General features: G+C 41.3%; 1 protein-coding gene across 2 annotated transcripts in view; it reads right to left on the reverse strand.

Annotated features, from left to right (window-relative positions):
- pigl (phosphatidylinositol glycan anchor biosynthesis, class L) overlaps positions 1-21931 on the reverse strand; it is a 79935-nt gene that overhangs the window by 26654 nt on the left and 31350 nt on the right. For both annotated transcript variants that reach the window (XM_043714226.1, XM_043714225.1), the window contains exon 3: positions 3125-3215. In XM_043714226.1, coding sequence (XP_043570161.1) covers positions 3125-3215 — 91 coding nt within the window. The remainder of the gene's footprint in view (positions 1-3124; positions 3216-21931) is intronic.

The following is a 21931-nucleotide window of genomic DNA, read 5'->3' on the forward strand; positions in this document are numbered from 1 at the left end:
TAGGGTGGGTCTCAATATTTTCCCTCCACAGTACCACCACAGATCCGTTCGGGGAACCTGCAGTGCTGAGATCTCAACCAATGCCTCCGCTATTTCCTCAGCCACCTCCCTCAGAACTTTAGGATGTCGCCCACTAGCACTTTCTCTTTTGTAATGGCAACCATACTCAACTCAGCCCCGTGACACCCTTTAATTTTTGGGATATTACTCATGTCTTCCACTGTGAAGACTGATGCAAAGTACTTGTTAAGTTCTCCTGCTATTTCCTTATCTCTCATCACTAGGCTTCCAGCATCAGTTTGAAGTGGCCCAATGTCTACTTTTGCCTGTCGTTTGTTTCTTATGTATTGAAAGAAACTTTTACTATTATTTCTAATATTACTGGCTAGCCTACCTTCATATTTGATCCTCTCCTTCCTTATTTCTCTCTTTGTTATCCTCTGTTTGTTTTTGTAGCCTTCCCAATCTTCTGATTTCCCAGTGCTCTTGGCCACTTTATAGGATCTCTCTTTTTCTTTGATAGATTTCCTGACTTCTTTTGTCAGCCATGGCTGTCTAATCCCTCCCTGGATCATCTTTCCGCATGGGTATTCGCACTTTGCGTCAAAGCCTCTGGGTCACTCCAGTTGGCCAAGTGTGTATACCTGATGTTTTGTTACCAATGCTAATAAAACCTGGAAAATTTAATTTTATTCTGTTTTTATTATCATTTTAAGTTTCAGTTCATAGATGTCAACTTAAATTGCAGCTGTTTAGAAAATATTCATACGTTGCTTTGCTTTGTTAAGTGACTACTCATTTCCGTTTTCTATAAGTTTACACAATACTATTAGCTATTATTTTGGTAACAAAAAAATTGAAATATTTGTGTATTGATTTCATATTCTATATAAAACATATTATGTCTATCAATTACTTTCAACATTTTAGAATTAGAGATCCTTGTGTGTGAGATGACACAAGAACTTAACTAGTATAGTGCTTACTGTAATTTTAGACAGGAAACAATGCAATGAGTCTAGCAATTGCCAACAGTTCAATTTAAATGATTCTCAGCTGGCAGGACAGTTTAAAGATTGACTAGTAGATACAGCAGCAAAAAAAAATTAAACTTCAAGGAAAGATTTCAATGTGAATACTGCTGGTAACACCTTGCTTTCGTGATCAGGAAAGTAGGAGACTTGAAATTAAACTTTATTACAACTAAGCATAAAGTCAATAAAGTTAAAGAAAAAACTTAGTTAGAAATCAGGAACTGTGAAATACTTTACCTAACAGCTTTCACATTAGGCAAGTATTAATTTGTTAAAAGAAAATAATTTTTGAAGGACCTGAATGGGGTCCCAGAGGTTTGATTTTAGGACTATTTATTATTGTTTATAAATGACTAAATTGTTTAGGCAGTACAATTTAGAAGTTTAAGGATTGTATAAAACTTGATAATGTCATAAATAGTGAACAAAGTAACAGACTTCAAGATGACTGAGAATGTTGAAACATGCAGACAATTTAGTATAGTTAAATGTGGAACTGTCTTCATACTGATATCCATCTTGGCAAGGAAGGAATGAGAAAGGAAATGCAAAGGTACTTTCAGCAGCTAACATCTTCTCTAGAGTTTCTCCACTCACAGGTAAAGCACGCTTCAGACCACCACCCGCCTCTCCACAACCTGATCCAACGGATTCAATCAGCTCCCCAGTCATGAGTGTGAAAAGTGAAGAAGCTAACAATAATGAGGAGGAGGTCCGTACGCTTTTTGTCAGTGGCCTTCCTATGGATATTAAACCACATGAGCTTTACCTTCTCCTTCGAACATTTAAGTGATATGAAGGTTCACTGATCAAGCTAACATCAAAACAGCCAGGTGGCTTTGTTACATTTGACAGCAAAGCGGGAGCAGAAGCAGGAAAGAATACTGTGTTTACCTACCGTGCTACTGCAGCTGCCGCACTTCATGCTTAAGATGCACTGGTATCCTCCACCTGAAGCATCTCCACAAGGATAGAAGTCTCGTCAGTTTTGTTAAGTATATAACTGCCCTTATTCAAGAATTCAGATTTCTCCATGGAGTGTGTGCAAGGGCAGACTGAATTCCGTTTTCAGGTTGGAGTTTACTGAAGGAGATTTTGGATAACTGGCTCATTTCCACTCATCTTGGAGGGGTTGGAGTGGTCACTAAGGACTGTGGATTTAAGAACTTTACTGGTGAACACATTTTTTCCACGTGGGAGGATCCTGGGGATCCTATCTATTGCATGGACTATTGTTGTTATCATTGTATGTTGTGTATCAATAACTTGCTTAAATACTGGCCGTCAGGTTCTTATGAATAAGCTGGTAGCGCCTTTTAGTTGGTTATCATGGAATGATAAAAAGGAGGAAATAAGATGTCAAAGGGTTAATTCGTTTTGCTGACGTGTAAGAAATTGGATATCCTGGGAGGTGTGTTTTTCTGTCTTGCAGGCAGGATGTGACAATTTAATCATACTCTATAAATACTTTAAATGTTTTAAGGAATAACCTAATCATACATTGTTTCTGGAAATAATCTAATTACTTTGTTTTTGGGTGAATGTGACTATGGAGGAATGGCTGGAGGTTGTATCTTGCATGCATGAATGACTGTGATGTCAAACCCTGTATAAAAGGGAGGACTGTTCCCTTGTTCAGAGAGCTTCACTTGACACGCTCCACAAGCATCGCAAAAAGTGTTAAGTGATCCTCCAAAAGCTTATACTTGCTTAATAAATTTTGGCTGTACACAGAACTTGGCATTTGCAGTTGCATCAAGTATCTAAGAACCTCAAGAAAAATAACCTAACAATAACATATTTAATTGGTCATCTAGGTAACTGGAAAAAGTATTTTTAATTTTATGTTGTGAATATGGTGGTTGAGTGCTCGTGCACTCCTCCAGTCTTGGTCATAACATTGTGATAATGTTGTGATTTGGTGTATAACCAAATATTCTCAGCTGAATAATAAGAATCCCAAGATGAAAAATCAAGAAGCATCTGCATAAGTAGAAAATATTCTCTCTGCATTCCTCCCAGAGGTCAAATCCGCTCTTTGATCAATGGAATCAAAGTGACAGGAGGAAACAGGCAGAGTTCGGACTCACCAAGCTGATGTGATGTATCTGTATGTATCTGAGGATAAGTTTTGCAATGAGCTCTGGGTCCCACTGTAGTTCTGGATTGTCTGCAAGATCTCTAGAGAAAATAAATAAGGACATAAATTAGTTCAAATTATAAAGAATGATAAGTCACAGAAGCATATTCATTCCATCAACCTTATGGGAAAACATCCCTCCACATTGAATTTGTCTAATTGAACTTTGGCTCACTCTCCACTTATATTTTAATATAACGATTACTAGCAATTATGGATTCTTCCTTCAAGAAAATTTACCTGCAGAAAGATTCCATCAAACTACACCTCAAAGACTAAGAGTCATAGAAATAGAGGGATTTGAAAATAAGGAAAAGAAGTTTAAAAAGGAACTGGAGTCAATGTAGATCAGGAGACACAGAAGGCATATCTAGGAAATTGGATGCCAGCAGCATCTCTTCATCTCTTTGAACTCACATGACCTGTATCTGTCCAAACTGGTTTAGGCCTGCCTCATTGCGTCTTTGGTCTCTTTGCAAAATTTGCCATCTCAGCCATTGTCAGTTACCAGTTACATCAGTTTGACAATCAATGATACTAGAGAAATCTCCAGCTTTTTTAGTTAGTCACTTTTTGCTGCCAGTCAGTTGTCGTCTCTGTGCCTGTTTGACATCGGTCATTGTTCAGATGATGAAGGTTATTAGAGTGGAAGATGGGATCTAGCCAGGAGTGCATTAGTTTAGTCTAGAGATAACAAAGGCAAAGGTTATGGGTTACTACAGCAAATGAGCAGTGGCAGACATGAAGTCAAGTGATGCAATGCAAACAAAATTATGCAATTTGTTGATGGTGTTGAAATGTAGTCAGAAGCTTATCTCAAGAGTTTAAACCAACATTGAATTTACGAATGGTTTGGTTCAGCCTCAGACAACCCAGGGAGAGGGCAGAGCTTGGTGGCTAAGGAATAGATTTGTACTTTTTCAGTACATTAGTGGAACAATCATCACTATGTACTCCATTAAATCCATCCCATCTTGAATACATCATACCTTAATATTTTAAAGTTTACAGAGAAAAGTCTCATGTTCAAATAATTTTTCCTAATTAGTAACCTGTCATTCACGAATGCAAACATATCATGCTCAAGGACGGTGACCTGCGTTATACAGGCGCAGCGACAGTGGCCGGCAGCACACAGGTGCAGGGATGGTGACCGGTATTACACAGGGCCAGGGACTGTGACCAATGTCACATAGGCACAGGGGTAGTGACCTACTGGCAGCAGGAAGTGACTAACTAAAAAGGCTGGACATTTCTTTAGTATCATTGATTGTCAAAAAATTGGTAACTGACAGTGGCTGAGATGGCAGACTTTGCAAAGAGACCAAAGATGCAATGAGGCAGCCCTAAACCAGTTTGGACAGATACAGGTCATGTGAGCTCAAAAAGAAATTGCTACAGGCAACAGTTTGAAGCTCATCAAACTTCAAACTACCAAATCTCAACAACATGTTATCCATTAAGGACTGTAAGGCTGATTAAATGAACTGTATGAGTGAGAACACTGTAGAAATCAGATTTTCCTGTGGGTGCAATGCCCTCAGGTAACTATTTGATTCTGCAGTAAGGAACAGCGCTTCAGAAATGAGACCAATTAAGCAGGTTATCAGGAGATGCAGACAGCATGAAGATTATAAAAAGAGGGCCATTTCTGTCTTAAGCCTGGCTTCAGAACTGTTTGCAAGCTCTTCAGAAATATTTTGAACCATGTCTGGTAAGTCCTTAAGAGTTTACATGGAAATAAGAGACTAGAACTGCTAAACCCATCACTTCCAATTGTTCAGAATAATCTGCTGCCATAACCATTTATTTAATTGCACAAATAAGTAAAAGCTAGCTCTGAAAATGAAGTGAAATCTTCCTCTTATCTGGAGAAATGCCTGAACATAAGTGGACAAAGTTGAAAATCACACAAAACCAGGTTTTAGTCCATTTATTTATTTGAAGGTTTATTTGAAGCACTAGCTTTCGGAGTGTTGCTCCTTCATCAGGTGGGTATGGAGCATAAGACCATAACACACACAATTTATAGCAAAAGATTACAATGTCATGCAAATGAAATGATATATTGAACAAACCTGGATTATTCAGGTTTGTTCAATATATCATTTCAGTTGCATGACACTGTAATCATTTGCTATAAATGTAAAACTTTTCTGAACCCTTTCAAGTTTTACAACATCCTTCCTAAAGCAGGGAGACCAGAATTCACACAGTATTTCAAATGTGGCCTAACCAATGTCCTGTACAGCTGCAACATGACCACTCAACTGCTATACTCAACGCACTGACCAATAAAGGCAAGCATTTCAAACGCCTTTTTCACTGTCGTATCCACCTGCGACTCCACTTTCAAGGAACTATGAACCTGAATGCCAAGGTCTCTTTGTTTATTAAAAATCCCCAGGAACTTAACATTAAGTGTATAAGTCTTGCCCTGATTAGCCTTTCCAAAATGCAGTACCTCACATTTACCTAAATTAATCTCCATCTGCCACTCCTCGGCCCATTGGCCCATCTTATCAAAATCCTGTTCTAATTCTGAGGTAACCTTCTTCGCTGTCCACTACCCCACCAATTTTGGTGTCATCTGCAAACTTACTAACCATACCTCCTATGTTCACATGCACATCATTTATATAAATGATAAAAAGCAGTGGACCCAGCACAGATCCTTGTGGCAAACCACTGGTTACAGGTCTCCAATCTGAAAAGCAAGCCTCCACCACCACCTTCTGTCTTCTACCTTCAAGCCAATTCTGAATCCAAATGGCTAGTTCTCCTGTATCTCATGTGATGTAACTTTGCTAACCAGTCGACCATGAGGAACCCAGTTGAATGCCTTACTGAAGTCCATACAGATCACATCCACTGCTCTGCACTCATTAATCCTCTTCCTTACTTCAAAAAACTCAATCAAGTTTGTTAGACATGACTTCCCACGCATAAAGCCATGTTGTCTATCCCTAATCAGTCCTTGTCTTTCCGAATACATGTAAATCCTATCCCTCAGGATTCCATCCAACAATTTGCCCAACACTGATGTCAGGCTCATTGGTCTACAGTTCCCTGGCTTTTCCTGATCACCTTTCTAAAATAGTGGCACCACATTAGCCAACCTGCAGTCTTCCAGCACATTACCTGTGGCTATCCACGATACAAATATTTCAGCAAGAGGCCCAGCAATCACTTCTCTAGCTTCCTGCCAATCACAATGCAAACTCTGTTCCCAGTTCATTTAAATCGCGTGCTTTTGCTGTGATTTTAAATCTTTGGTGAACCATTAGTCTTAATGAGTGTGCATGCTTACACCACTACTGAGGCGAGGCGAGGCGAGGCATAGTGGCATTCAGCTAACTCACCACTGCCTCTCATTACCCAGCCCAGCAGCAGCCCTTCTTGTCAGATTGGGAAGCAGCATTAAGGCAGTTGTGGAAATGCTTCAGTAATAAAGGATATTTAAAAATTGCTAAGTTCATAACCTCAGTCTCTTCCCTTCCGCCTTTTCACCCTGCTCAACGTGTCACAGCTGGGAGATTTGGTGGTTAGCTCAAGGTCAGAGGGCACACTTTCACAAAGGATTCTGGCACAAAGTGAGAGGCCCCACTGTGCAGTTCACTCAAACAGGCTGGGCAATGGATCAGTGCATTAATCACAGACTACATAAGTCACCGGGTCATAGTGGAGGAGGGTAAAGACTGGGGCCAAGAAGGGAAATTAATAACAGTTCAGTTTACAGTCCAGCAATTTAATGTAGGTTACTTGCTATGGATTGCACTACACTGAAGGTTAGCTGGTCTCCTAGAGCCCAGCCTGCACACTGAATGTTTGGAATGTGTTATAGAGCCATGGAGTAAAACAGCACGGAAACAGACTGTTTGGTCCAACTCATCTACGCTGGCCAAACATTCCAATCTGACCCTTTTGCCAGCATTTGGCCCATATCTCTTCAAACCCTTTCTCTTTATACACCCATCCAGATATCGTTTACATTTTGTAATTGTACCTGCCTCCACCATTTCCTCTGGCAGCACATTCTATATGTGTACCATCCTCTGCATTAAAAAGCTACCCTGCAGGTCCTTTTTACATCTTTCCCCTTTCACCTTAAACTTATGGCCTCTAGTTTTGGACTCCCCCTCCCAAGGAGGTAGACCTTGGTTGTTCACCCTATCCATGCCCCTCATGATTTTGTAAAGTTCTGGGAGGTCACTTCTCAGCCTCCAATACTTCAGGGATAAAATCTCTAGCCTACTCAGCTCCTCCCAATAACTCAAATTCATTTAGCCTCAAAATGTTAGATTTCTCGGTGTCCATGGATGCTGCCTGACCAGCTGTGGTTTTTAGCATCTTTTGTTGTCAACTAGTAGTGTGGGTATGGAATGCTTTGCCTACAATGGTAGTAGATTCGCCAACTCTAAGTACATTTAAGTCGTCATTGGACAAGCATATGGACGTACATGGAATAGTGTAGGTTAGACAGGCTTCAGATTGGAATGACAGGTCGGCGCAACATCGAGGGCCGAAGGGTCTGTACTGCGCTGTAATGTTCTATGTTCTTTATTTATGTACCTTTGCATGTTTTAAGATCTTGAGCACCTGCTCTTCTGTAATATGAACTCTTTTCAAGGCATCACTATTTATTTCCACAAGTGCCCTAGCTTCCATGTTCTTCCCCACAGTAAATACTGATGTGAAATATCTGTTTAGTATCTCACCCATCTCCTGTGATTCCACACATAGATGGCCAAGTTAATCTGTTATGGAGTGCATTCTCTCCCTAGTTATTCTTTTGCCCTTAATGTACTACTAAATCTCTTTGGATTCTCCTAAACCCTTTGCCAAAGCTATTTCATATCCCCTTTCCGCCTTCTTGATTTCTCTCTTTAGTATATTCCTACTACTCACCTAGAGTTCACTCATTCTAAGCTATCTGATATATATCTCCTTTTTATTGACCAGAGCCTCAAATTCTGTAATATTCCAACATTCCCTACACCTACCAGCCTTGCTGGTACATACTATCTCTGAAGTCTGGTAATCTCATTTTAAAGGGCTCCCACTTTCAACCATCCCTTTATTTGAGAATAGCCTCGCCAAATCAACTTTTGAAAATTCCTGTCTAAAACTGTCAAAATTGGCTGCATTCCAATTTAGAACTTTAAACTTTTTGATCGATTCTATCTTTTACCATTTCTATTTTAAAACTAACAGAATTATGATCACTTGCCCAGTGTGCTCCCCATTGACACCTCCATAACTTGCCCGGCCTTATTTCTCAAGAGAAGGTGAAGTACTATTTCTTCTCAAATAGGTACATCCAGTGTTGTGGGAGGATATAGGTCAAACACTTTAGCAATTTAGTTCTCAGTTTAAAATAGGAATTTTTATTGTCAGACAGCTCAGGGTACAGTTTTGTTAAACAAATGTAAATAATTTGTATCTCAGCATACATACTGATGACATCATGAGAAAGTCTGATGATTTCTGATGAAGTGTCACCAGACTTGGAATGTTAACTCTGCTTTCTCCCCACAGATGCCAGACCCGCTGAGTTTTGCCAGCAATATTTTTTTGTTTCATGATATAGACTGAAGTGTAATTAGTAAGTTAATGTCCATGCTAATGTGTGAATTCCTGTGTTTCTTATCCACTCCAGTGTTAACTGTCCATTTAATTTCTAGCCTGGAGTCTGATCTGCGTAAAGTCCTGGTGAACATGGATTTTCCAATGGACAGTAAAACTTCGGTACTTCCAGATATCAAGGATGATGTGATCAAAGTAGGTCAGTGGGGTATTTCTGAATTTAAGGTTACTGTCAATTTCTCTTGTTAGATGTTTTCATAATGCAGTGATTAAAAATGTTGGAATAAGAAAATGTTATGTTGTCTGTCTATTGATAACATTAATTACCTCCTGAGTAAGGAGCACGCAAACAATTTTACTGCAACAGACATGCTATGAAGTTGAAGACATGTACTGCACCTTTACGAGAGAGAGAGAATGCTGTTCTGAACTGAGATGTTACAAGCATATGACTAGATGGCAATCCCAGAGTGTACTGGAATATTGAAAATATATACCATTTGGCTGTTAAAAAGCTACCTGAGTTTTGGTTGCTGTTTTGACAACAATTTGAATTTAACCAGCTTAAGTTATGCCCAGGACACTAGAAACCAGTTGAGGTGGAACTTATTGTTTTGCCAACATCAAACCAATGAGACGATCAATGTTGGGGGTTTTAAGAAAGCAGATATTTTGAAAACTGGTCAGAGAGCAACTCCCATAGAGAGAGAAACTCCTGGAGAGTTAATTGCCACTCTCAAAGAAATTAGAAAACACTCTGTGTCAAAGGTACCTTTTCATGTAAAATATACTCTCAGTAAAAAGGATGACAACCCAGGGAGATCAGCAGCTGAAAGAGTGAAAACACAGAAGAAGACAGAGACGGCGTGGTTTGAAATTAAGCTGATGTAATTTTAATAAGTATCTTATTGGAACAGCATATTGTTATAGAGTTGGATGCAGATAGTAAGCAGTTAAGAGAAAGGGGGGGCTTAGATTTGTTAATAGTTTTGTTTAATGTTCACTTTTAGAGTTTGAAAATAAATTTATGTTACTTTCTTTAAATAGTGGAATTTGGGAGTTCTCTGTCACTCATTTTAACAGATTACGAGGCGAGGCAAGCTTTTCTGAGTGTTTGGTTTAATTAACAGAAAAGGTTCACCTCCGTGTCGTAACATTCAATAGAAGCAGATCATTTCTATGGATAATTTTGAAAAAGTGAACAGCAAGGGAAATCTCATCTTTGTTGCTTATGATGAGACTACATTGAGCCTTGTGATGCCATCTATTTCCAGCACACCACACATGGCAACAGAATAAAGTGCCCCCTGGACTTGTGTGTGCTGGAATCAAGTGATGAACTGCTATCCTGGTTTTACACAGGCAGGGAGACAGCTGTGAATTCAATTTGGTGAGTTCAATCATGACTTCATTGGTGAATTCAATTTGGACCACACAGGTCCACACAACAAATATCTGCATCATGGAATCTTAATTCAGTAACACAGCCAAATGTAAACTGATCAACTGTCCGAGTGCCTGTCCTGGTGTTCCTATACAGCTTTATCCCAATGGTTAACAAGGTACTGCCTGGTAGTAAGGCTGAATCTCACAGGATCCAGGGAGAGCTAGCTAATTGGATGCAAAATTGGCTTGACAGTAGAAGACAAGAGGGTGGTGGTAGAGAGCTGTTTTTTTTTCGAAACTGGAGGCCTGTGACCAGCAGTGTGCCATGGGGATTGGTGCTGTGCCCACTGTTATTTGTCATTTATATAAATGATTTGGACGAGTATTTAGGAGGCATGATTAGTAAGCATGCAGAATACACCAAGATTGGTGGTATAGAGGACAGTCAAGGTGGTTATCTGGGAGTACAATGAAATCTTCATCAATTGGGCCAGTAGGCTGATGAGTGACAGATGGAGTTTAACTTAGATAAATGGTAAGTGTTGCATTTCCGTGGGTCAAACCAGGGCAGGACTTACACAGTCAATGGTAGGGCCCTTAAAAAGCATTAGACAACAGAAATCATAGGTCCTTGAAGGTGAATTCACAGGTAGATAGAGTACTGAAGAAGGCTTTTGGCATGCTTAGAATCATAGAATCCCTGCAGTGCAGAAGTAGGCCATTTGGCCCATCGAGTCCACACCGATCCTCTGAAGTGCAGCCTACCTAGCCCACTCCATCCCTGTAACCCTGAACTTGCCCTGACTAATCCACCTAACCTACACACATCCCTGGACACTGTTGGCAATTTAACGCAGCCAATCCACCTAACCTACACACCTTTGGACTCTGGGAGGAAACTGGAGCACTGGGAGAAAACACACACATACACATGTGGAACATACAAACTCCACAAGGAAGATTGCCCGAGAGTGGAACTGAACTCGGGTCTTTGGAGTTATGAGGCAGCAGTGCTAACTGCTTGCTTTCATTGGTCAGAGCATTGAGTAGAGGAGTTGGGATCTCTTGTTGCAGCTGTATAAGACGTTGGTAAGGCCACATTTGGAGTACTGTGTGCAGTTCTGGCCACCCTACTATAGGAAGGATATTATTAAACTAGAAAGAGTGAAGAAAAGTTTTAGTAGGATACTTCCTGGACTGGAAAGTTGAAGGTATAAGGTGAGGTTGGATAGGCTGGGACCTTTTTTCCCTAGAGCATAGGAGACTGAGGTCTATAAAATCATGAGAGACATAGGTAAGGTAGATAGTTTAACGCTTTTCCCCATGGTAGAAAAGTCTAAGTCTAGAGGGGATAGGTTTAAGGTGAGGGGGAGAGAAACAAAAGTGTCCAGAGAGGCAATTTATTCACATAGAAGATGGTGAGTGTCTGGAATGGGCTGCCAGAGGTTGTGGTAGAAGCGAGTACAATTTTGTCATTTAAGAAATATTTAGACAGATACATAGATGGGACAGATATGGAGGGATATGAACCAAACATAGGTAAGTGGGACTACTTTAATTGTGAACAAGTTGGGTCGAAGGTCCTGCTTCCAAGCTGTAGACTCTAAGACATGATGGTTTCAATATTTTTAGTGGAAGGCACCTGACTTCCAAAGGGGGAGACTGTCGGTGGTTTTTGTAGGATTTCCTGGGAAACTCTGAGCCTGGCTTCAGACTGCACCATCTCACAACAGACAGCAGCTGTCTGGACTGACTAGGTAAGGGACAACTGCAAAGGAATTGTTGGAGTAGCTGCAGTGAGAGCACAAACGCTGTTGTCCTGAGAGAGGACAGCAATTTATGTTCCATGGTACCTCTGTCACTCGCCTAGGCTGCACCCCAATATTCCTAGTGATCTGTTGGAGGACAAGCTGCTGGACTGCTGCTAGAGCCTAAAAACCCCTTTGAGTACTGGGATCCACAGTCATGTTAGCAGCAGTCTGAGCCTGCATGGCACCAAGCATAACCTCAGGCAGAACTTGCATTGCAATATTGAGGTGTTTCTTGGCTTCTGCCTGTACTGTAGCAGAGGCTGAGACAGTGAGCACAACATACTATATCACAGTCTTGTCAGCTGCTGCAGTCAAGGAACTGGCTCCCACAGCCACAATGGAAATGGATCCAAGCTCTGTGCACTGTCCTCTGCCACATTGGGACTGAGCTTGTCCATGTTCTTTGATAGGTCAGGCAGCATCCAAGGAGCAGGAGAATTGATGTTTCAGGCATGAGCCCTTCCTGAAGGATTCCTGAAGAAGGGCTCATGCCCGAAACGTCAATTCTCCTGCTCCTTGGATGCTGCCTGACCTGCTGCGCTTTTCCAGCAACACATTTTCAGCTCTGATCTCCAGCATCTGCAGTCCTCACTTTCTCCATATTTTTTGATAAGCTGTCATGGCCTGATAGTCCACCTAGCATCTTGTGTGCATTTCCATCCATTTTCTTTTGTAGGCCTCCCATAATATCCTCATCTGTATTCCTGCAGCAGAACTCACCATCAATGCTGCTGGCACACAAGGGTACCCATTTTCCCAGCAGCCCACTTGCATGATCAAGTTACAATGCCTTCTCACCAGTGACCTGAGTTTGAACTTCTGCTTTCCTCATGGTTGTGTTGAGGTTCCCAGTTGCAGTTCCTGGGAATCTGAAAGCAAACAATCAGAAGGGGAGGTGTGGGATGTTGGAAGGGGAGGCAGAGTAAAACACGAAATACATGGTCACACAGGCTGCAGCTTTCATTTCATTCCACATCTCAGAGTGAGAGTGAGGAGAGAGTTGCTTTGTGACTTGGCGCCTTCTATTCTAGAATTTCTTTGCTCCAAATCCTAGCTCTATCTCATAGATGAGATTGTAGCGGCAATTTCGGTTGAGAGAGGAGGGGATTCATAGGAAAGGTGGATGTCACTTGGCTTCACAAGACCTCCTGGTCAGATGTAAGGATTGGGAGTGCTGGTGGTGAGATGGGCGCCTGGATTGAATTACTTACGGGCAAAATTCACATTTCGACAAGGTTCCCCACAGGAGACTGATTAGCAAGGTTGGATCTCATGGAATACAGGGAGAACTAGCCAGTTGGATATAGAACTGTCTCAAAGGTAGAAGACAGAGGGTGGTGGAGGAGGATTGTTTTTCAGACTGGACCTTGGAGTGCAGGTTCATAGCTCCTTGAAAGTAGAGTCGCAGGTAGATAGGATAGTGAAGAAGGCATTTGCTATGCTTTCATTTATTGGTCAGAGTACTGAATACAGGAGTTGGGAGGTCATGTTGGGGTTGTACAGGACGTTGGTTCGACCAATGTTGGAATATCGCATACAATTTTGGTCTCCTTCCTATCGGAAAGATGTTGTGAAACTTGAAAGGGTTCAGAAAAGATTTACAAGGATGTTGCCAGGGTTGGATGATTTGAGCTATAGGGAGAGGCTGAACAGGCTGGGACTGTTTTCCCTAGAGGTTTACAAAATTATGAGGGGCAAATAGACAAAGTCTTTTCCCTGGGTGGGGGAGTCCAGAACTAGAGGGCATAGGTTTAGGTTGAGAGGGGAAAGATATAAAAGAGACCTGAGGGGCAACGTTTTCACATAGAGGGTGGTATGTGTACGGAATGAGCTGCCTGAGGAAGTGGTGGAGGCTGGTACAATTGCAACATTTAAGAGGCATTTGGATGGGTATAGGAATAGGAAGGGTTTGGAGGGATATCGGCCATGTGCTGGCAGGTGGGACTAGGTTGGGTTGAGATATCTGGTCGGCATGGACGGGTTGGACCGAAGGATCTGTTTCCATGCTGTACATCTCTATGACTATGAATGAAAACAACATGTCTACTTTAATTGATTGATGTACGAGGACAAGCAAATCTTTTTGTACATCTAAACTTCCAGAATATATCAACTTTTAAATAATACTCTTCCTTTCTGTTTATAACTTCATAATTAGGCATGGTCTATTCCATCTACCACTTGGTCAACTTATCTAAAGCACCCTGAATCCTCCTCGCATCCTCCTCAAAACCCTGCCCAGTTTTGTGTCATCAGCAAACATGGAAATATTCCTTCATCGAGGTCATTTATCTATATTGTGAGTAGCTAGGGCCCAAGTACTGATCCTTGCGGTACCCCATTGGTCACTTTTGTTTTTTTTAAGATTAAATTAGATTTCCTACAGTGTGGAAACAGGCCCTTCAGCCCAACAAGTCCACACTGACCTTGGAAGAGTAACCCAGCCAGACCCATTTCCGTCTGACAAATGCACCAAATACTATGGGCAATTTAGCATGGCCAATGCACCTAACCTGCACATCTTTGGATTTTGGGAGGAAACTGGAGCACCCAAAGTAAACCCATGCAGACACGGGGAGAACGTGCAAACTCCACACAGACAGTCACCCGAGGCTGGGGTCGTACCTGGGTCCCTGGTGCTGTGAGGCAGCAGTGCTAACCATTGTGCCTCTTGTTCTCAATCCTTCTGCAAGTATATGTCAATACAAGACTCTGGAATTACCTTTTAAATGAGCTGTTAAGCGCTTCATGCTTCCTCTTTGTTTATTTGCTTTTTCTCTCTCTGAACTTTCTAAATTCTGCCTGAACTTATTTTCCACCTGAAATCTGTCAAGCACACTTTTTCTACTTTACCTAAATTCTTATCTCTTTGGTCAACCAGGGAGTTCTAGATGAGCTTGTATTATCTTTCCCTTTTAAAGAAATACATTCTAACTATAAACTCTCTCTTTGAAGGTAGCCCATTGTTTAGCTACCATTTTTTCTGTTACCGCTTGATTTTAATTGATTTGGCCGAGATCCATTCCTACACCATTGAAGGTGACTTTCCTGTTAATTATTCTTACTCTTTCTATGGACAGCCTGGAACTTAAGAACAATGATCATTATCCCCTAAATTTTTTTCAACTGACACTTGTATTCCAATGCAGTGCTGAGGGAAGTACTGCAATATTGAAGGTGCTAATGTTTTGATTAAACCTTAAACCAAGAAAGTTACAGAAACAGATAATTCAGCTCAACCAGCCCTTCTTTCATCCTGTGTCAAGAACCACATCCCAATACCACTGCCGCCATGTTCGTATGCTAATCTCACATGAGTAATTCCTACTGTAATCAAACTGTGCAAACTAACCATCGGAAACAGAAATGGAGAAAGACAGGGTCCATAAATAACTGAGCTCACAATTTAAAAAATCTTCAGCCCACAAAGGGTTAAGTATTCCAAGCTGCTGGTGTTGAAACAATGCCAGCAAACGAAACTGTTCAGAAAATTGGAATCTTTAGCAACTGCTGCACCATAGCAACGCCACCAGTGACCTGGATCAACCCCAGAACAGGCTGTCTTCTTATGCTAATTTTAATAACCTGTAGCTGCTGAACTTTAACCTACAAATGGGGGAGGATAATTTTGATTGAGAAATTTATTACGGTTACAAACCAAAACTCACATCAGAAAATGGAGAGTTGACATGAAATGTCAGGGTGAGGATGTTGGTTAGCAGTCTCTCTGAACCTCCTGAAGAGAAAGGGTCACATTGGGAGGAGTTGATTGCATTGCTGAGTGTGCTTCTGAACACTAATCTGCAGACAGGCAATCCAGCACAGAGCTGCATTTCAAGCCAACAACCAAGCTACACCAAGGTAGGTAGATTCAGAACATGGTGAGTTCTGAAATTTAACTGGGAAACTCAATGTAGCTGAGGATTTCATTATGCAAGGAGGCAATTATTGTCTCGTCTAACAAACATAAACTTTAGACAGCAGCTGTTGCCATAAGATCTTAAAAGGAATTAAACTTGCATCCAAAATTTTGGAATGTGAATGTCAGATTATTTCAATATGGTGGCTCAACCTAAAGTAGCCTAATGGCATTGTCATACCTGCACTTTCTAGCAGGAACAATGGGTGAATTTTGTCAGACGAAATGTCAGACTTAAATTTTATCTTGATCTTGTTCTTGCTTCCAACACTGACCTTGTTGGAAGCACACTTAGGTCTCGAGTTAGGTTAAATTTGAGCTTGACTGAGCCAGAGCTGACCAGTCAGTACAACTGATCTTTTGTCATTTTTGTGAAAGTATTTTTCTCATCTCATATAGGAGGTTGAACTCAGTCAAATAAAGACAGTTATTGCTGCAGTCCTAATAAACAGCACTATTAAATGAGGGAATGCAGATTGACCATTCTCATAAGCAATTTCGGATCTTATGAAGATGCCCAAACACATTTTCTCACCAGTAACTTGCCTTTTATACAACATCTTTAATGCAAAAAAAATCCAAACTGTTACACTCAGACAAAAAATTAACACAGGTCAGAGCCTTGCCTTGTGTTGAAAAAGGGGTGTGAGAGAGAGAGAGACAGGAAGTGAGAGAATTCCAGATTTTAGGGCCTCATAAGCTGAGGGCACAGATCCCAATAATTTGACAAGGCAATGAAAATAGAACAGTACAGCACAGCATAGGTCTTTCGGCCCTCAATGTTGTACCCACCTTTTATCCTACTCTAAGATCAAACTAATTCACATATCCTTCATTTTACGATCATCCATGTGCCTATCCAAGAATTGTTTAAATGTCCCTATCACCGCTGGCAGTACTTTCCACACACCCACCATTCTCTGTGTAAAGAATCTAACTCTGACATCTTCCCTAACCCTTCCTCCAATCACCTTAAAATTATGCCCCCGCTTGATAGCTATTTCCAACCTGGAGAAAAAGCCTCTAGCTGTCTACTCTATCTCTGCCTCTCATCATCTTGTAAACCTCTAGCAAGTTATCTTTCATCCTTTTTTGCTCCAATGAAAAAACCCCTAGTTCTTTCAACCTTTATGAGACATACCCTCCAGTCTAGGCAGCATCCTGATGAATCTCCTCTGCACCCTCCCTAAAGCTTCCACATCCTCCCTATAATGAGGCGACTGGAACTGAACACAATATTCCAAGTGCAGTCTAACAGGGCTTTGTAGAAAAGCAGCATCACCTTGCAACTCTTAAATTCAAAGCCCCTGCTAAGAAAAGTGAACACACCATATGTCTTCTTAACAATCCTATCAACTTGGGTGGCAACTTTGAGGGATCTATGGATGTGGACCCCAAGATCCCTCTGTTCCTCCACACTGCCAAGAATCCTGCCATTAGCCCTGAAATCTGCATTCAAATTTGACCTTCCAAAATGAATCACTTCACACTTTGAGGTTGAACTCCATCTGCCACTTCTCAGCCCAGCTCTGCATCCTATCAATACCCCACTGCAACTTACAAAAGTCCTCCATCAACCTTCGTGTTGTCGGCATACTTATTAATCAATCCTTCCACTTCCTCATCCAAGTCACTTATAAAAATCATAAACAGCAGAGGTCCCAGAACAGATCCCTGTGGAACACTACTCGTCACCGAACTCCAGGCTGAATGCTTTCCAACTATTACCACCCTCTGTCTTCTATGGTCCAGCCAATTCTGTATCCAGACAGCCAAACTTTCCTTCATCCCATGCCTCTTTATGTTCTGAATGAACCTACCATGGGGAATCTTATCAAAGGGGATTCAGCACCGCCTTCTTGACCTGCAATCTTCTTCCCGACCTCTCCACCCCCACCCCCTCTCCGGCCTATCACCCTCACCTTCGCCTCCTTCCACCTATCACATTTCCAATGCCCCTCCCCCAAGTCCCTCCTCCCTACCTTTTATCTTAGCCTGCTTGGCACACTTTCCTCATTCCTGAAGAAGGGCTCATGCCCGAAACGTCGATTCTCCTGCTCCTTGGATGCTGCCTGACCTGCTGCGCTTTTCCAGCAACACATTTTCAACCTTATCAAACACCTTGCTAAAATCCATAGACACCACATCCACTGCTCGACCTTCAAAATGTTTTGTCACATCCTCAAAGAATTCAGTAAGACTTGTGAGGCAGACCTGCTCCACACAAAGCCATGCTGACTATCTTTAACCAAACTATGCTTTTCCAAATAATCATAAATCCTGTCTCTCAAAATCCTCTCCAATAATTTGCCCACCACCAATGTGAGACTGACTGGCATGTAATTCATAGGGTGATACACAAGATGCCAGAATTTGTGCAACATCAAGATCACAGAAGTTTCTGGTCTGCAGAAATAGAAAGTGGGTGAGACCATGGAAAGATCTGAACACAAGAATGAGAATTCTTTTCTTTATTAGAAGATTAGGATACTTACAGTGTGGAAACAGGCCCTTTGGCCCAACAAGTCTACACCGACCCTCTGAAGAGCAACCCACCCAGACCCATTCCCTTACATTTACCCCTGCACCTAACACTATAGGCAATTTAGCATGGCCAATTTACCTAACCTGCACATCTTTGGACTGTGGGAGGAAACCAGAGCACCCGGAGGAAACCCACGCAGACACAGGGAGAATGTGCAAACTCCACACAGACAGTTGCCCAAGATGTGAATTGAACCCAGGTCCCTGGCGCTGTGAGGCAGCAGTGCTAACCACTGTGCCACCCATGGTATATTCTTTCATGGTATATGGGCATCAGTGCCGAGGTCAACATTCATTGCCATTGAACTGAGTGATTTGTTCGAGGCCATTTCAGAAGACAGTTAAGAGTTAATCACATTGCTGTTAATCTGTAATTACATGTTGGCCAGACCAGTTAAGGATGGCAGATTCCTATCCCTAAAATAGTGATATGTTTTTACAACAAGTCGATGATAGCTGTCATGGTTACAGTTACTGATATTAGAAGGTACAGAAGGCTGAACACATGCACCAGCCGCTTTCGAAACAGTTTCTACCCTACTGTTGTTAGAATACTGAATGGACTCACAAACTCTTAGCATTCGCCTGTACCGGTGTTTTTGCTGCTGTTTACCTATTATTTACTTATCTATGCTATTTAACTACGTGATCTGCCGGTATTGCTCACAAGACAAAGCTTTTCACTGTGCCTTGGTACATGTAACAATAAATTCAATTCAATTTAACTGAGATTTAATCATAGGATTTGAATTCTCCCAGTTGCATTGAAATTTTTATTCATTTCCCCAGGGCTCTATCTTGGGCTCCAAATTATTAGTCCTGTGTCATTTCCAAACATGAACATATTGCTAATCTGGGAATTAGTGAGCTGAAGAGTGATAGGTGAATGGAATTTATTGAGAATTAATATAGGAAGTAAAGGCTTAGATGGGACTATGTAACATGGGCCAGATATTTAGAAAACCATTGGAGTACTCTAGCATGGAGATAATAAAAGTATGTCTGAGGATGAGGCAATGGCAAGAAAAATGACAAAGTTTATTTACGAGAGTTTGTAAATTAACTCCTTCAATAGAACAAGATGATATTAGAATCCAAACAGGTTATAACATGGAAGCAAGACATTTTAGGCAAATAGCAAGTGATGGAAAAAATGGCAGACATGCTTCATAGCACCAATTTCACACCATTGCAACAGTTCTATTCACAAAGCAATACCAGCCTGCAGAACATCATTCCAAGTTTATGACTGCTGATGAGGCGTGACAAAGCCACTGAGTGCAAACTAGAATCAATCTCTTCTCCTTCAAGTTATTTTCAGCACTTCCAAAACCTTGTTTTTAACAATTTTCCAACTTCACAAATTGGATTTCATACGCCACAACTCCAATTGTCCTTCATTAGACATGTCCATTATCCTCACACTTCACATTAATATCACACTTAGGCCATAATGCAAAGTAAAGAGAGCCTCATATTCCCAGGAAGAGGATATGATATTTTCAGGAGGTACAACTAGTTGTCACAAAGCATTTGGCAACAATTAATGTCAGTTTAACTCCCTTGTTAGATGATAAATTAAGACTTTAAACGTTTGCTCTTTCCCTTTACTGTCTGAGCTACTGAGTATTTCCAGCAGTTTTTGTCTATTTCCCAAACTCCTGCCTTGCGTTTTCTATGATTATCAGCAGAGTTATTCATGGTAATTCCAGCATATTATCATGTAGTGCGAAAGATTAATGAGTTAAGAAAAATAATTGGATGGAAATGTTAGTATGCAAAACAGCGTGGATACTTTGAACTTCTCAGTGGTGCCAGGGTCCAGTGCACTTCATGGTGTGGGTCCATGTTCAGATGGTAACTGGGTGGATCCTCAAAATGTCGTCAGTAGTTATTACTAAGCACAATTACCATGTTTTTTTGTTTGATGCACATATATAGAATGTTTATAAACAAGCGGCTCCTGGCATGGTTGCAGATAAAAACTCTTGTCACAGCTGTTCAAATCTACACCCATTGGCAGAGTAAACATGTCTAATTCATAGTTCCCATGTTAATCACAGGTGATACCAAGCCTTGATAATTTGAATACATCCTTCTTCAATGAATTTGGGTGGATTGCTTGAGAAACTGATGAACATACTCTCTGAACATTTTATATTCCAAAGTATACAGCTGACGTGTGTAACTGAGAGTGGGTGGAGACTGTTAATTTACGTACACTACTTGCTTATTACAAGCCTAACGCATCTGAAATGTAAAATGTGCAGGGTCAATCAGTGGTGTTCGTGGAGCAATGCTACTCAGCACTCAACTGTCACGTCTGATATAACAGAGAATTACTGGTCTCATGTCCTATTTTGCAAACGTGATGCCGAACCCCCTCAAAATGTGCAAACTCTTTGTAACCATGGAGCAAGTCAAATCTATGCTATATTATCTCATTGGTGAAGTTTAGTGAAGCTTCTGTAGCCAAAGTCACACTTCAGCAAGGCCTTTGACAAGGTCCCACATGGGAAAATGGAAAAAGTAAAAGCTCATGGGATTCAGGGTAATCTGCAAGTTGAATTCAAAATTGGCTTAATGATTAGAGACAGAAGGTGGTGGTAGAAGGCTATCTGTGTGACTGGAACCAGGTGTGCGGTGGCACATCATTGAGACCAGTACTGAGTCCCTTACTGTTTGTGATATTCATAAATTATATAGATGAGAATATGGGGGGCACGACAAGTAAGATTGCAGATGACACAAAGATCGACTGGGTGGTTGTAAGTGAGGTGGAATGTGTTGGTCAGTTGGGCAGATGAATGGCATGTGGAATTTAACCTTGATAAATGTGAGGTGATGAACTTTGGAAGGAGGAACAAAACAAGGGAATACTCAATGAATGGCAGGACTCCAGAATCTGGTTTCTAGCAAGTTCAGAATAACACAGGGATATTGGGATGCTTAATCATAGATCCTTGCAGGTGGCATGACAAGTTTACAGGTAGTTAAGAAGGCATACAGGATGCTTGCTTTTATCAGCTGTGACATGGATGATAAGAGAAGGGAAGTTATATTGGAGCTGTACAGAACTTTGGTCAGGCCACAGCTGGAGTACTGTGTGCAGTTCTGGTCACCGCAGTATAGGAAAGATGTGGCTGCACTTGAGGGGGTGCAAAGGCGATTCATCAGGATGTTGCCTGGAGTGGAGCATTTCAGCAATGAAGAGAGCTGGATAAGTTTAGATTGTTTTCTTTGGAGCAGAGATAGTTGAGGAGGTGCTGACAGAGGTGCATGGATTATGAGGGACATGAATAGAATGGATAGAAAGCAGTTACAAGTGGAGTTCCGCAGGGATCAGTTCTGGGTCCTCTGCTGTTTGTAATTTTTATTAATGACTTGGAAGGGGTCGTTGAAGGGTGGGTCAGTAAATTTGCAGACGATACGAAGATTGGTGGAGTTGTGGATAGTGAGGAGGGCTCTTGTCGGCTGCAAAGGGACTTAAATATGATGCAGAGCTGGGCTG

Source organism: Chiloscyllium plagiosum, chromosome 23 (assembly GCF_004010195.1).
Source record: "Chiloscyllium plagiosum isolate BGI_BamShark_2017 chromosome 23, ASM401019v2, whole genome shotgun sequence".
In the NCBI taxonomy this organism is placed as follows: Eukaryota; Metazoa; Chordata; class Chondrichthyes; order Orectolobiformes; family Hemiscylliidae; genus Chiloscyllium; species Chiloscyllium plagiosum.